This window comes from Aristolochia californica, unplaced genomic scaffold (assembly GCF_029961685.1).
Source record: "Aristolochia californica isolate CCGP_79_NKW_82.1479 unplaced genomic scaffold, dmAriCali1.0.hap1 SCAF_13, whole genome shotgun sequence".
Classification (NCBI taxonomy): Eukaryota; Viridiplantae; Streptophyta; class Magnoliopsida; order Piperales; family Aristolochiaceae; genus Aristolochia; species Aristolochia californica.
Window position 1 is genome coordinate 10229486 of NW_027181804.1, and position 16989 is coordinate 10246474.

Genomic DNA, 16989 nt, shown 5'->3' on the forward strand with positions numbered 1-16989 from the left:
CTGCTGCTAATGTTGTGTGCAATTGAGCTTATGTAAACTGAGTGCTAATGGTCTCGCCAATAAATTAGCTCAGGATGGGGTTGATCATCACTCTCTTGTTGTAATAATCTCCCTCCTTGGTCAGCTTTGTTTGCTGCTTTGGCCTTTTGCTCCTCAATGAATTCACCATTTCAAACAAAACAAAAAAAAAAAAAAGATGTTCTTCTCCGATCGTTGTTTGCTACAATATTCAAGACCTAATTATGATTATTTTTATCATTTATTTTTTTATAAAAAGAAAAATTCGTGGAATACAATCAATAATGTCTTTTCCATTTGCCCAATTAAATTTTTTTATAAACTGATTAAAAGTTATTTCTCCCATTGTCTTTTCCATTTGCCATTCTCATGCCTACCTTTACACCTTCCGCATTGTAGACAAGGTCGATAAAGGAGCTTTTGACGGATTGGCATGGGTCAGAATCACACTTGGGGATGAAAACTTGAATACCATTAAAGACGCGCTGGCGGTGAACTACGGCGCGGTTGCAACGCTTTCTGTTCAGGCAATCAAAGAGGCTTAAGGCTGAGCTAGAAAACTACGCAGAAGTTCCGGTGCTAGAACCTTGTTCAGAGATGTTTTTGCTGGGATTGACCCAGATTTGGATGCTCAAGTCGAATTTGGGGCATTTCAAAAACTTTGAGATCCAACTACAAGGAAACAAGTAGATTGATACAACGTTGTTCTGGTCTGGTATCATTCGCCTCTATTTTTTTTATTTAGCATAGGTATAGGCGGGGGTACCGGAGAAATTTAGATCATCTTATTTAAGCTTAATGAATTTGTACTTGGCAACTGGGGATAGTTTACATGCCGAAGAATTGTGGATTTTTTTGGTGTAAAAAGCATAGAATATGCATCCGGGAAGCTGGTCTTCTTACTGTTCCTGTCCAAGTTATAATTGTTACACTATTTTTTTTCTTTTTTGTAGGTCACCTGATTTGTATTATAGTCTTTCAAGTTGACTGTTTTGTTATTAAGGTTGCCTGAATAGATTTATATGGGTTCTGACCACAAAAAAGACGCACCATGCTACAGCGGATTTGTCTTTTTAAGAGTTTTAGATTATTATATGCTAGGGAACAACGCCAAGGTTATAAATTTATTTTTCTTTGGTAAGGCACATTCAGAAAATTTAAGAAGTTGGCATCTCAAAGTCATTCGGTCCTTCAAAATAAAGTAAGCTACTTTCTTTTATACTTTGTTTTTGCAGCTCAGTTTTTCTTTCTGTTAAAATTAATTAAGATCTCGAACATTTCTTTTCATTTTGAGGTTGTCCTTTTTGAGTTAAAGCTCTGATCATCAGAATGGCATTCTGAGTTTTCTAGTTTAGGCCATGTAGTATTTGCTGAATCTTTCTTATTCTTTGTGCAGACATCGGATAACTTTATAGATGACCTTGCCTTCAGAATAAAGGCAAGTGGCAGTGCTTTTGCACCTAACTAAGCTTAAAGATCACATGGTCAGATAGTCAAGGTCATCCTGCTACGGGTGTCACAGTGAATGGACCACCCGTTTTCTGTGGGGTCCTTCAGTTTCTTTACCAAGGTTCGTTAAACATGCTGAGTATGTTTGTTATCATACTTAGGCGCCCTGTTTTAGATGAATATATCATGTTAAACCACTACTCCATTCTGTTTATGTTCTTTGCACCAAAATGCTTCTTCTTCTGTGGGGAAGCACCGCCTTACTTGTACAACATAGTCATGGAGGTTTAAGCAAACTAGTACAACATAGTCATGGAAGTTTAAGCAAACTAGATACACTATTTCAAGGGTTGTTGACTGTTTTTTATATTCTGGATGAAGGCTTCCTAATCATTTATCTTGCGCATTCAACATTTTCCTGGGTTTTATGATATTTCAACATTTGAATCTTATTTTGATGTATCAAAATAGTGAGGATTTGATTGTTACTTGAAAATACTGGTCAGCATGATCAAGCAACAAATGTTCCATCAGCAGAATGGAGCATTCTCATTGCTTTTCCCTCTATTTTTCAAACTCTGATTATTAATTTATTGGCTTTCAATTTATTTTTTTCGTTTTTTTTTGCTTGTGTTGTGGTTATTCATATTAATTTCTCCTTCTGAAGTTCTGTGAATTTCTAAATTTACTGGCTTAGCCCCTATATAGTTGGTTGAGCCAGTCCTGTGATAGTGACATCGTTCAGTTCTGGAGAGTGAACTTTGGCAAGGCCTTTTTGTGGATAATCTCCTGGAATTTGTTTTTTTTATAATACCTACTTTCCCAATGATCCAAAAACACTTTGCTGTCCTATTTGATTTGAGTTTTTAGAGTTGATGTGTAATTTACTTTTGATTTTTTAAATTTGAAATGTTTCTGTGTTTTTCTATGGTTGATGTAGATCGCATTTCAATTAGTTTGCATTATTTTGTGTTGAATTATATGAAAAGGGTAGTTTGGTATACGTGTTGTATGGTTCAAGTGTTATTTGATTCTGAGTAGTAATTAGGGGTTTATGGTGAGTTGGGTATAGAGGGGCATTAATGTATTTTGGACTCATTATGACTTAAGTGAGGGTTAATAAGAAGAGGGGTCAACTTCCAGACCTTTCAACGAGTGCTGAGGCTGCGCTGTTCTTCTCTCACCTGCTCTTCCTTCTCTCTCTTCTTCTCTCTATTTCTTCTCAAATTTCCACTTTTACATCTTTTGTTGTCTAAGTCCTTGTTCCAATACTTTTCAGAAGAAAAATGAACATAAAAATTCAAGTAATTGTGAAGTTTCAATTCGTTGTTTTGAAAACTGTGGATGCCTTTTGTTCTGCACTCATTTTTATGGAACTTGGTTTTGTACTCATTTTTTCACACACAAGCAAAACATAAAGAGGTTTCTAATATTCTTCTACTTCTGTAGTTCCTAGTTAGAATAACTGTTTCTTGGTTTTAGGTTGGTGATATATGCAAGATAGAACCTGGAGCAAAAAGAGGTGTTGTTAAATTTGTGGGACAAGCTGAAAGTGCGGCTTCTGGTTCCTGGGTTGGAGTAAAGTATGATGAACCTCTTGAGAAACACGATGAATTGTAACTGCTTTTTGCGTTGCATAGCGATGATATGCTGAGTACTTTTGGAAGCATTTATGCCTTACTTTTTGTTTCTTGGTGTAGAAAAGCTTGGTACTCGTGGCAGCAGAAATTGTTTTAAGTATTTGCCCTTTGTTTCAATATTAGATGCTAGAAATTACAAATGTTCAAAAATTGAATATGCATTCTTCTGATAGTTTGTGATTAGCAAAAATTCATTCATTTCCTTCATAGGTGTGATATCATGGTGCTGTGGACATTTCCTTCTTGGTTTGTCAGATGTTCCCCCCTTATGTTTCTTGCACAAAGAATGATAAGATTGGAGTTCCATAAAGAAATACACTGTGAACAGGACATGATGGAGTTAAAAAAAACTTTTCTTTGTGATGATGTAATATACAGAGATGTGCTAATAAATCAAATTAAACCAATAAACTAATAAAAGTGAAACTGAATAAATTATGTTTTTTAATGAACTTGTGAAGCTACCTAGTTGGTTCTATGGACAAGACAGAGAGTAGGGCAAAAGATAGAGAGTGGAGAGATGGTGATCTTGATTTGGCAGATTAAGATTGCCATCTCCTTGTTGGTAAATAGCCGAAAAATTGAAATCGATTCTCAATTTATGGAGGATTAGCTTTTTGAATCGGTAAAGATGTGACTGGATCAGATTAAACCATTAAGTATTTATTACATAATTATTTGTAAAGAAGTATCAATTGTGAAAAGGATTTGGCAATTCATGTTTTTTAGATGCATGTTGGACTCCCATAGAAGAACCTCTGCTAATTTCAGATCCATATTAGACTCCTTTACAATAGCTACTGGAAACATGGGTCACTGTATAGTGTATAATGTGAGATATTACCTTTATCTTTTGTTGGATTGGCAATATGTCTACATTTGATTGTTTGTGTTTTTCAATATCCAATGTTTGACTTTTTAAAGTTAGATGAGATTATTTGACATCTATGATGTGGTATTAGACACAGAACATGAATTACAATTGGTCTCATCAATTATTCGTATTTGTGTGTCTTGCTTCAAGCACCTTAAAGCCCCGAACCAGAGAGGTGTGGTCATCATAAGAAACCTTCTGAAGTTTCTGCTTCAGGTTTTTTGGGTGTTCTTGTTCTCATGGATTTAAATGAGCTTAACAAGTTATTTTTCTTTTAATTGCTTGACTGCATTGAACTTTTATGATAGCTAGAGTGGGATACTGAGTCACTTTAAGATGTCTTCCTGTTGTCAACTTTGACATACAGGATCAAAGGAAAGTGGTGCTTTGAGTGCTCTCCACTTCATGGTGCATTGCTCAGGCCAGACAGTGTAAAGGTTTGTTTATGGTTATTTCCTGTGTGAGTAGTACCAATCTTGTGAGATTAATTACCTATATCATGTAATTTTTGTGTTAATATACTCTGAGGTGAGTGGCATTTGTAGTGTTAGATTGGCTTTACATAATTACAGTGTATTATGTCTAGACATGAAATTTTTAGAATTTTATTGCCTGCCAAACGGTAATTTTAGCGTTAGTGAGAGCTGACTTCTGTAGCATTTGAAAGTGGTTTTTTTTTCTTTCCGTGTTTGCCTTTTGCATTTTGAGGGAAAGGAAATAATATTCAAGAGGAGAATTTTTTTCTCCTTCTTGCTCATGGCACTGTCTTCTCCCCTTGTTTCTGCCTTTCTTTTACTCTTTGTTCTCTCTTCATCTCTGTTGCTCAACAACAGTATACTAATTCTAAACTTCTATACTATGTTACAAAATATTCTGAAAATTGATATCTTGGTAATGTAAGTCCAAAACATTCTTCCAGTAATGCAATCCAAACACATTAACCCCTAGAAGTGAGTAACATTGACTTTTGCAGTCTCCTCTCCTATGAAGTCAATATTTTATTTTCTTCCTCCATTAAAAAAAAATGTAGTGGCAATCACACTTTATGTGGACAAATGCTTTAAGTTAAGAAGAGATTGGAAAGCAACTTGTAAGTCTTGAGGAGAAACAATAATGTTTCTTTTGAGATATAGAAATGGTATCCGCTATATTTTAGAAACACTTACTCGAGCTTGGATGCTCTTTTTAATTCTAGACTGTTTTAGTTATTGAGATTTGTGAACTTGAAACTCTAATGAACTAAATTTTAATTTCATCTTATCCATAGTGAAGACTATATGTTTATAACTATTCTCTCTGATCAATGAAGAAAGCTAGACAGTTGAGTCGTTTGCCTTACATAAAACTTGTGTTTTTTGTAATGTGTTAGTTTATGTGTTAAAGATTTGACATTCTAAAATTTTGGCTGGTAGTAGTTCTAATGGACAACAGCTGGATGTGAGAAGTCCATTTCTGATTTACTAGTTCTCTTCTTTTCTGATTGGCTTGTATTGTTTAGTGCTATGCTTTTTATGCTTCCTTTATTTCTGTTCGTCTCACTTCCTTGGGGTTTTTATGCTTCCTTTGCCTGGGACGAAATCTCATTTGGTTCATATACTAATTGTTGTTTTTCATGCTCTTACCAACTGTACAATGCAATTGCGGTACATTCATGAATGGAAATTCGAATTACTTGTTGTTCTGGTCTTTCTGCATGGGAAGCAAAAGTTTGGTGGTTAATTATGTTAAATCATATTGTCAGGTAGGAGATTACCCTGAGTGGGTTCCCTTGGATGAGGGTGAGATTTTGAAATGGTCGTGCCATGCAAGATCATTGAAAAGCATGTTGTTGATGGTTGTTGTTCTGATACCTATGTTCACTGTTAATGATACAAAAATATACCATTAACTAGTGTTTCAAATATACATGGTTTAGTTTCAATGATCTTATAAAATATATGGTGTCAATTATCAATTGCTATTTCATCTGTGAAGATGATGTATACAGAACTTTCAAAAGTAGCATTGATTTAGTCAAATTTAAAATTGGAAATTTTCAAATAAATATAGGATCATTATAGACTAATAAATAAATGATGAAGAAAAGCTTTCCGTGTATAAGCTAGTCGTGCTTGGCAATGCTTGCAAACTAGGCCAAGAAGATTGAATGACAGGCCTCCAAGGGTTACAATCTCAACTCAAAAGCGACTTTCGTAAGCGAAGGATTGATAGATGGCATTGCTTGCAGATTGTTCAAGTGCTCCTCCATTCTTATTTCTGCTTCTGCTTCTGCTTCTTCTAGTCTTCCTTAAGAGCAGCTTGTTGTAGGAAGATAAAGGGGTCTTGGGCTATGTGGGGAAAGCTAAAGAATTCGTAAACAGGAAAAAAGGAGGAAGATAAAGCAAATAGTGAGAGATCCTCATTCGCTTTACGCATTAAGTTTATAATAATACATGATCAGATGTGAATAATTCTGTCAAAATCAATGCAGTCAGATGGAAACATCCTGGTGGCTATCATGGAAGAAATTTTTGTACTTCAGGAACAAGATTGTGATGGATTGATTAAAATTATCTATCCTTCGAAGCAAAGATGAAATTTTCTGTCAAGAGGAAAATATGTATGTCGACACGTGGTATGAAGAATACAGGTTTCTTATCCCAGAAGTTTTGAAAAGAGAACAACATAAAATGCAAAACCTTAATCCATTTCCCATCGTAGACAAGTGTTCAAGTGTTTCACAAAATAGATGAACGAACGCTGTTATTCCGGTTGATCCTGGAGCAGTCGAGCAATGTCACCTTCCCAGAAAACCAACTTGGTATTGTTTTGTAGTTCACTCATACAGAATATTTTCCCCAGAATTTTGAAATATCTTCATACTCCCCTTCTTCTCCTGTTTTCTCTATGAAAAACATTAAAAATCCTTATTATTTTCATGTCCTAGTTCGTGTATTGCAAATACAAGCAGATGCAAGCTTTTCCAGCGGAAGCTAAAGATCGTGAAGCAACAGAGGTGCTCCACGCTTGCAGGCTTGCAGCATTGAGTGATGCAGATTGTGGTTTGTTCTCTCTTTTACATTCTGATTAAACTGCAGTTTCTTCAATTTTGAAAGTTCCTGTCCTTCATTTATCATCCTTCTTCAGTATCTAAGTCTTTTGACAGTTCTGGGGCTTCCTTTATTTGATCGATTCCAATGACAACGCATTCAAGCTTCTCTGTTTACAACGAGATCAGAACATTTTACAAAGAAAAAGACAACATGTTTTCTTTTCCAAAATTTCCAATGGACACAGCGGCAACAACTGAAATTTTTTCACCCATTTCAACATAGAACCAGATGGTTTATCCTTACAATTCACCACTACTTTCAGTAGATTTGCCGTGATTATTCAAACTTTAAGGTGTTCCTAGCATGATCTTGTTTTTGCCGTCTAAAATAGGGGTAGAGTCGCTGGTATTCCAAGATGGTCCATACGAGATACTTAAGCGTGTTCTCAGGCCAAAGAAAATCTGGGGCAAACAAGAAACAAAAGGTAGTCTGCCACAGAAGGAAATTACTCAACCGAGTTTCACCTGAAGTTCTCACCAAGATGTCGGGATCTGGACATCTTGCCATGTACATGTGCCTCTCCAAATCTGCCAATGCAATCACAATTTGTTCTGAGCTTTTCTCTTGAATTTCACTTAGTTTTTCTTTGCATGATTCCTGAACAGCGTGGACAATCTCATCAGTGCTAGTGTAGGCGACACAGATAGAAAGTACTCCTCTTGTATTGCTAGCAGTTGCTGCTGTGACTTTCTCAGCTGCTGCTCTCAGAGGACTGCTCAAGAGATCCCAATTGCCTAAGAAATTAACTCTGATCCCATACTGTTTTAAAAAGCTACCTACCTTGAGAAATCCCTCAAGTTTCTCCACCATTAAATCCATAACATATTGGACTTCCTCAGGCTTTCTCCTGAAATTTTCAATGCTGAATGCATAAACTGTTACATACTTCACACCCATTTCATAGCAGTATTGGAGGACTGACACAAGAGCCAGGAAACCGACCTGGTGTCCTTTACCTAGCTTTAGATTCCGATAATGAGCAAATCTGCGATTCCCATCCATTATAAATGCAATGTGTTGTGGGACGGGACCAAAAGAAAGAACCAAAAAGAGGTACCGCCGGAAGATATCAAATATATTTCCGCAGAACTTAGATAAAGTTCCGGCAAGGTCTGCCTCCATCACTAAAACCTACATAAACAACAACATGGAACCTCAGTTTTTTCCATCTTTCAAAAATTTCAACAAGCATGAACTGAAAATCAAACCAGCAATTGCCTCAAGCGGATGAAATTACCTTGTTGAAACTCTTGCTCGAGTTTTTTTTTGTGAAGAGTTGACAAGACCCTTTAGCCAGTAGAAGATGTAGGAAGGCGAGCACAGTGATTGAGGCACATTTTAAGCACTCTTTAGCGTGATCTCTGGACTTTAACAAAACACCACAGAGATGCTAACTCCTCCCTAAACGAAACAGATATTCACATGATTTATGTGAACTCTAAAGCCATTATAAAATAATAATAATTTGGTGAGAAGAAAACAAGTAGAATGCTGAACTCCGAATGACCTGTCTAAGATGTCGTACTGGTTTGTATTGCAAATACAAGCAGATTAAGTTTTTTCAGTTGAAGCCAAAAATCGTGATGCAAAGGTTAGAGGTATGAACAAGCACAACTGATGCGTTGTAACTGGCTTTCTCCGCACTTGCAGGCTTGCAACTTTGTGTGAAGCAGATTGTCTGGCGTGAAGCTTGCCCACTTATTCCCTGTTTTCAAACGCTAAGCATCAACAGGCTGACATATCTTTTACAGTGAAATGTAATAACATGGAAGGATATCATCTCAGAACACAAAAGGCTTTCAAGAAATGGGTTGAGAACAAGATGATTCTCGAGAATTGTCTGGTCCGTTCTGTTATTACTATAGTTTCCTCAGTTACGTGAATCCGTGTCTTTAATTCATCGTCTTCTTCGGTATCCAAGTCCTTTTTAACAATTACGATCAGTTTCTTTGGCAATGCGTTCTAGCTTCTCTGTCCCCAACGAGGTCACAACGTTTTATGAAAAAAAAATCTGAAAGATTCGTATGGACATTACGAGAAGAACTGATAGCTTGGCCGAGGATTTAAAACTGAACATTTTTTACCCATTTTAACATTGATCCAGATGGGTTTATCCTTACAATTCTATAACACTTCCAGTAATTTTTTTATACTACCAGACGTGCACTCTGTTGTATCTAATTTTGGAGGTCTATTCAGGGGATGTTAATCTCTGAATGTGCAAAAACATATCATAAGCAATATATTAGATAATTGTGATCATATATATATCTAACTTCATACAAGTAAGGACACAAGTATCCACAATAGCAAAATGCAGTATCAGGCCAAAGATCCAAACTTCAAACTCCAAGGCGTTCTTGAGATGATCTTGCTTTTCCTTGTGAAATAGGGGTGCAATCGCTGGTAATCCAAAATAGCCCAAACCAGATGTCTAAGCGAGATCTCGGGCCAAAGAACATCTAGAGCAAGCAAGAGAGGACAGGAAGTATGCCAGAGAAGGAAATTACACAACCGAGTCTCACCGGAAGTTTGCAACAATATGGCAGGGTCTGGACATCCTATTGTAGACTCAATAGCACACCGAGTCACACAACGAAGGAGGCAATAACTCATTGAGTCCATTAGTTATAATTATATTGTTTTTAAGTAGGATTTATTTCGAATTTTGCAAGGAGTATGGTCGTAGTGGGCAGTATTGTTATTCTTTTAGCCTTAAAACACTTATGACGTCAACCCTATATAAGGGGTAATGAAAAAGAAAAAAGGCAAACATTGAGAATTAGGTTAAACAGGCTTGGGACTCACCTTGACGAGTTCTAGGGTTAGAGATCTCCCTTGAGGATCTCGAGGTATAGGTTTCATATCCATCCTCCATTGATCCATACCGAGCAAGGGAGGGAGACTTTTTGTAGGGTTTTTCCTCCTCGTCAACAGCTGCTGGAGAGGCATCAAACCCTCCTTACCAAGCAAAAAAGTGAGGATTTTCATCCTCATCTCAAGAGCAGTCCTGGTGCAACTTTGGAGGCGATCACAGCAGCAAGAAGGAGGTAATATTCTTACATACTGGTGCTCAAAGTTAATTAAGATAGAAGTTTGGCACTCCTATCATGAGCAGCAATCAAGAGGGCTGGGCCACAAACCCTCTTTGTCGTGATCTAGAAAAGAAGATCTTTCTCTAGCGAGTTCAGCATAGTTGTTGGGGTATCCTACCCTTCACAGCAACTCATTAGCATTATCAAAGAGGGAAATTTCCTCTTGGCCGAGCACTGCTCAAGAGAAAAGTTCACCTGTAACCGTTGATGAGGGCAGTACTTCCATCTTAAGTGCTGGAGTCTCAAATCCCACTCCGTGTTACTCGATCCATGATCCAGGACCATAACAACGTGGTATCAGAGCAGGGTAACATGGGGGATACATTCAACAATGAAGAACTTCAAACCAGAATGCAAAAGATAGAGGATAGCATGGAGGCAGCACAACCATTGCTGGGAAAAGTTTGTGGTTTGGAAGTAGAGATGAAGCAATTCAGAGACAAGATGAGGCAAGTCATTAGCATGTTAGTTGAGAAAAGGGCAAAAAGGCAGCAAAGCCCAGAGACGAGGGAGGTGACTCAACCGTATAACAGGAAAGGGGAGCAGTGGCCTAGGCGCATTGTTGTCCAAGGACCACAGAATGGAGGCACAATACCAAGGTATACAAAGTTAAACTTTCCTACTTATAATGGTTCAGTGGATCCCTTAATTTGGTTGTATAAATGTGAAAAAAAAAAAATTGAATCAAGGGACTGCTGAATGGGATAAGATGCAACTAGCCTCTTTCCATTTGTTAGATGAAGCCCAGTTATGGGTTCACCAAGTGGAAAAAGAGAGACCAGGGTTGGATTGGGGTGCATTTAAAACACAATCAGATTTGGCCCTCCCGCCCACTACAACCCCTTGGGCGATTTAGTCCTATTGAGATAAACTGGTTCGGTTGAATAGTATCAAAAATAGTTCCAAGAAAAGTTGTGCTCGTGCTGGTGGTGTGGTACGGGTTGACCAGCAGGTCTCATTATTCACAGCGGGTCTCACTGAATCTCTGAGGTTAGAGATTGAACTCCTTTTTTCCTCAGGATGTGGCTCTGGCAATGAATATGGCTCGGGCAATGGAACAACGACAACGGTTGCAGCAACGTAAGCAGGGTTGGCCAGGTGAAAGGAACACATCCTCCACTTGGCAAGGGCGCCACCATAATTCGTCTCCAGGGACAACCCCTGCATTATCTTCCTCCAGACACAATCCGAATACGGCTTCTGTAGCTGATACACGCCCTAGTAATTCCCCACCGCAATTTATAAAAAAATTAACAAGTGCGGAGATGGCCGAAAGGAGGTCCAAGAATCTATGCTACAACTGTGATGAATAGTATAGGGTGTGGCACCAATGTAAAAAGTTGTTTTGGCTCAAGGTGGAGGAATCAGATGATCCAGAAGAGACGGATGATATTATTTAGAAGGAACCACCAGAGATTTCCTTGCACACTATTACTAGGCAGAAATCTGCCAAAACGATGCAAGTCAGAGATCAAGTCCTCGACCAGGAATTGGTGGGACTAGTGGATTCGGGTAGTACACAATTTTTTAAGTTTAACAGCCGTGCAACACCTTCAGTTATAGATCCTCCCTCATCCGACAGCCACCGTGTCAGTGGCCAATGAGGAGAAAGTCCCTAGCTATGGGATCAGTAAGGCGGTAACTTTTTCCATTGGCTCTACTTTATTTAATGCCGAATTTTTTGTCATTCCCTTGGCTGGCTTTGATATGGTGTTAGGCATTAAATGGTTGCAAACATTGGGACCCATTCTGTGGGACTTTTAAGCTTTAACTATGAGCTTTGTTTTGGCCGGTAGTCAAGTGCTCTTGCAGGGCTATCAGGTGGACAGGGCCCACCGCATCCACACCATCCTCACACATGAACCGCTTGACAGCACTATTGATGGTCTGGTAGAGGAATTCTCTTACCTCTTCCATAAGCCTTTGGGATTGCCTCCCTTGAGGCACTGTGACCACAGGATCTGTTTAAAACCAAGTTCTGAGGTGGTGATAGTGCGTCTGTATCGATACCCACACCTTCAGAAGGATGAGATCGAGAAACAATGCCAGGAGATGTTACAACAGGGCCTTATTCGTCCCAGTCGATCCCCGTTCTCTTCACCCATCTTACTTGTGAAGAAACATGATGGGACGTGGAGGTTTTGTGTTGATTACCGGGAGTTGAACGCTCAAACAGTGAAGGATAAGTTTCCGATTCCGATAGTGGATGAGCTCTTGGATGAATTGCATGGGTCGTGGCTATTTACTAAACTGGACCTACGGTCTGGATATCATCAGGTCCGGATGCACCCCTTTGATATTGAGAAGGCAGCATTTCGCACACATCATGGCCACTTTGAGTTCGTCGTCATGCCATTCGGTTTATCGAATGCACCCTCCACTTTTCAAGCTTTGATGAATGAGGTATTTAGCCCCTATCTTCAGAAATTTGTTCTTGTATTTTTTTATGATATTCTCATGTATAGCAAGTCCGGAGAGGAGCATTTAGAGCATTTAAAAATTGTTTTTGAATTGTTACGAGCACATTAGCTCTATTTAAAATAATCCAAATGTTCTTTTGTGGCTTCGCACGTGGCTTATCTTGGTCACATTATCTCCCATGAGGGGGTCACGGTTGATCCCGAGAAGATTTAGGTTATTAGTGATTGGCCACAACCAATCTTGCTCAGCTTAACGGGGTTTTTGGGTCTTGCGGGATACTACCGCAAATTTATTCAGAATGATGGGCCCTTGGCAGCACCCTTGACCAATCTCCTCAAAAAGAATTCTTTTTTTCTAGAATGAGGAGGCCACTCAGTCGTTTGAGGCCCTCAAATCTACTCTAGCCTCCACCCCTGTATTACAACTTCCTAATTTTGATGAATTATTTGTAGTTGAGTGCGACGCTTTTGGTGGAGGCATTGGGGCTGTGTTACAACAGCAGGCACATCCTATTGCATATTTTAGCAGACAACTGGCAACATATGAACGGGAATTAATTGGGTTGGCCATGGCGGTCCAACACTAGCGGCCTTATTTAAGGGGTCGAGCATTTCTCATCCGCACTGATCACTATAGCCTTAAATTCCTACTGGAACAACGTCTGACGACATCGTTAGTAAGTTGTTGGGTTTTGACTTTTCGGTGGAATACCGTGCGAGGAGATTGAACAAGGCGGCAGATGCCTTGTCGCGGCATTTTGAAAATCAGCAGTTGGTCTATTCGCTCAATCAGCCAAGATTCCTCATCCTTGACTTGGTGAGAGAAACACATGCCACTCTTCCTGATCTCCAGGAGCTACACCAGTAAATTTCAGCGGGGACAATGGAATTGAAGTGGTCCATCCAGGATTCACTTATTTATTACAAATAGCGGCTTTTTCTACCCCCTACTTCCGAGTTGATTCCAGCTATTCTCTCTACCTACCATGATAGCACACATGAGGGTATCCAAAAGGCGTTGCACAAAATTCGGACTGACTTTTATTGGCAAGCCATGAAGACCTCCATTGCGACTTATGTAGCAGCTTATCAGGTCTGGCAACGCAACAAAATCGTGCACTTGAGTCCAACCGGTCTTCTACAACCTCTCGCCCTTTCTACCCAGGTTTGGGCCGATATTTCGATGGATTTTGTTGAAGGTCTTCCACAGTCCTCCGACAAATCAGTACTCTTTGTAGTGGTAGATCGGTTCTCCAAGTACGAACATTTTATTCCACTGGCTCATCCTTATACAGCTACACGAGTAGCACAAACTTTCCTGGAGCAGATTGTCCGCTTACATGACATTCCAGAATCGATTGTAAGTAATTGAGATGCGGTCTTCAAGAGTACCTTTTGGCGGGTACTCTTTCATTTGAGTGGTACTAAATTGAAATTATCATCCGCAGACAGATGGTCAGACCGAGGCCTTTAACCGTACCATCGAGATGTATTTACAATGCTTGGTGGGTGATCGTCTGAGACAATGGGTTCAATGGTTACCGTGGGCCGAGTACTGTTACAATACTTCGTTCTACTTCGCATTGCAATGCACTCCTTTTAGGGTTCTATATAGCCAGGATAATAATAATAATAATAATAATAATTTAATGGGAAGAAAAACAAATGAAACGCAGCCATACTCCATAAGACTCCTGCTCCACACATTAGTGCTGTTCGAAGAAGCTTGCTTTTGGCCTATCTAAGAGCTCCCCAATTCAAAATTGCTCTGAACTCCAAGTAATTTATTTAAATTGTATTGCATTGTTTCCACACTCATTCCATGTCTAAATAAAAAAATACCCTCAGCGAGCTTTTCGAATATGTACAGCCGGAACAGGGTGGTGGAAGAGAATTACCGATCGTGCTTCAAAGAGAAGGAAAAAGGAAAGTTGTATTCATGAATTTTAAGACTAGTAGCTACAGTCAGGAAAATTCTGGAACAAGTTTATTATCAATATTACTAGTTTCACCAGATCACCTGGTGCTTCAAAATCCATTGAGGAACTCCCACTCGTTTTATTGAAAATCTCCTAATGGTACAGAAACCCAATAATAACGAATTTAAGATTTGATGGTGGAAAAGAGAAAACAGACGATATGCTTATCTTAATTACTTTGGCATGTCACAGAACTTCCCTGTCCGATCACAAATATCTGTTTCAAAAGGAAGAAATCTCATATCCCCTATGTATATACCAAACAAATAGTAAGAGGATCCAGCTTACGCCACTACATGCGAAGAGACCAGGGATAAATATTTAAGCATTCACCTGCACAGTATGTGTTCTTAAACATGCTTGATCTTAAAAAAGAAAGAATGGCATAAACTTCACAACAACATGAAGAAGATCCAAATTAAACAGGATATGCTCAAAATACCATGACAAGAAAAGGTGTAATTACCATCTTCCAAGCCTATGCAGATGCAATTACTCATTATCATTCAAATAGATAGAAACTATTAAGGTGAATAGTCTCTGAAGAAGATTTGATCCCGAAAAGATCTCAACAAAGGATTAAAGAATGGAGCCCAACTAACATGCCGGAATTGAAACTCAAATCTAACTTTCATCTCTGCAGAAGGCCAAAAAATCCTTTTTACTCTCTCTCTATAAAACTCTACTAACAACAAAGCCCGCCTGAATCCTATATCCGTGGCCTTCCATATCACGAATTAAGCTGAGATGTATTCTTTATGACAACAGCTTATCTACAAGTCCTCAACATCCAATATTCATCAGACCAGAAAATATGGGTTCTGTTCAAATTACATCAACAAATTTATATCAGTCAAAACTCTCAAGTCCCTGTTTCGCCCATGGAGAAATTTTGAAAATGGACCCGAGAGGCAATATGAGCATCTATAGAGAAATATTTAGTTGATCCAGAAGCATGTTGAGTCCCTATTTAGTTGAAAAAAACTTCTGTTCAGTACAAAAGAGAGGCCTTTCTATGTCAACAAAATGCTGAATGAAAAATCAAATTGCAACTCATAAAAAGAACCCATAGAAAACTGTAAAATAGATTACCCAGAATCCGAATTTTGAGTGACTTTATAGTAGTAGCGAGAGTAGATGCCAGCCTCAGTTTTCAGCCGTTTAGGCTTTTTGCGAAGCCCGCAGATTTCCTGCACGATGGGTACGTGAACCAGAACAAGCTTCCACGCCATCAACCAACCTGTACAATTCAAAAAGAAAATAGCCATGAAAAACAATGAACTAAACCCCATCCGATTCACAGAGAAACAAACCGAACACCACTCAGAAAAATTAACACATTCCTAAAGTGGAAGGACATAAATTTCACGCACCCAAGAAAATGAAAGAGAATACGAACACTAAGGCGATAACCGGACGGAGGAAGTAAACACAAAGCGAATTCCAAAATGATCGATCTGAAAAAGCCATGGAAAGAAGAGAAAGGAAACCGGGAGACGCAGAACTCCTCGAGGGAGAAGCAAAGATTATAACTAAGTTTAAGGATTCGTATCACGGAGATTTACATCCATCGTTCGTGTAACGTGTCCGTACCACGTCGCACAAGTTAATGCTTTAGCCGTTTGATCTGAACAAGCAAATGATCTCCCATTCCGCAAGTTCTAGTGGCACGCGGCGCCTTGTCTTGTCCTCACTTCTTATCCCTCAAAAACCGTGTAGATGTCTTTCCTTGACAGCACGGTTTCCCACGAACTGTCACAAATTTGATGACAACACTCAGTGAAGGAAAAAAAAAATTCTATCCTTCGGCACCCACAGACGATCAGTAGAAGAACAGAGAAGAAATGGCAAATTTTGAAAGAGGCAGAGCATTGGGCCAAGCAGCGAATTGCTCGGGAGCAATTATTTGGAAGAGGACGAGAACAATTTAAAAACTTCCGAACACTGTTTTCATTTTCTGATGTAATCAGAAACAGGCCATGATTCTTGACGACGAAAGAGACGAAGCTTTCACCACATAATGGGGGTTAGTCAACAAAATGTTAGTCAAGACAACTTCATTTTCGAAATCTTTGAAATAGGGTGTTAGTCAAGACAACTTCATTTTCATCTTCATATTATAGAAATTTAAAATTATTGATTTTAATAATTATAAAAATGAACTAATTAAACCAAAGTGTCTGAGTTAATAATATTTTAATTATCATTATTAAATCACTAATACAATAGAGTGAATAAAAAAATTCTGATTAATGAATAAAAAATATTATATTAATAACATAAGATAAATTTATATTGTATTAATTAATAATATATTTTGACATAATTAATGATGATATATTAATCAAATGCATACTTTAATTATATTTTATTTACCAGGGAGAATTAAATTTTGTGTATTCTTCAGTCAACTAGCCTAACC

The 16989-nt window shown here is 38.5% G+C and overlaps 2 protein-coding genes across 2 annotated transcripts; one reads left to right on the forward strand and one right to left on the reverse strand.

The window, feature by feature from the left end:
• Window positions 1-409: 409 nt before the first annotated feature.
• On the forward strand, window positions 410-7148 carry LOC137947640 (uncharacterized). The gene is made up of 7 exons (XM_068793437.1): window positions 410-1219; window positions 1415-1588; window positions 2950-3050; window positions 4349-4418; window positions 5723-5842; window positions 6908-7022; window positions 7108-7148. Exons 2-7 carry the CDS (start codon window positions 1544-1546, stop codon window positions 7146-7148), a joined length of 492 nt encoding a protein of 163 aa, XP_068649538.1. The 5' UTR covers window positions 410-1219; window positions 1415-1543.
• Window positions 7149-7349: 201 nt separating this feature from the next.
• On the reverse strand, window positions 7350-8195 carry LOC137947641 (dehydrodolichyl diphosphate synthase CPT3-like). Its single transcript, XM_068793438.1, has one exon. The coding sequence runs from the start codon at window positions 8193-8195 to the stop codon at window positions 7350-7352; it is 846 nt and encodes a 281-aa protein (XP_068649539.1).
• Between the last annotated feature and the right edge of the window lie 8794 nt (window positions 8196-16989).

Bases quoted from the DNA above. Each gene is read 5' to 3' on its own strand.
- LOC137947640 (XM_068793437.1), top strand. From the start codon at position 1,544: ATGGACCACCCGTTTTCTGTGGGGTCCTTCAGTTTCTTTACCAAG. The intron at 1,589-2,949 runs GTTCGTTAAACA...TCTTGGTTTTAG, and splicing joins CCTTCAGTTTCTTTACCAAG to GTTGGTGATATATGCAAGAT. The intron at 5,843-6,907 runs GTTAATGATACA...TTCATGTCCTAG, and splicing joins TTCTGATACCTATGTTCACT to TTCGTGTATTGCAAATACAA.
- LOC137947641 (XM_068793438.1), bottom strand. From the start codon at position 8,195: ATGGAGGCAGACCTTGCCGGAACTTTATCTAAGTTCTGCGGAAATATA.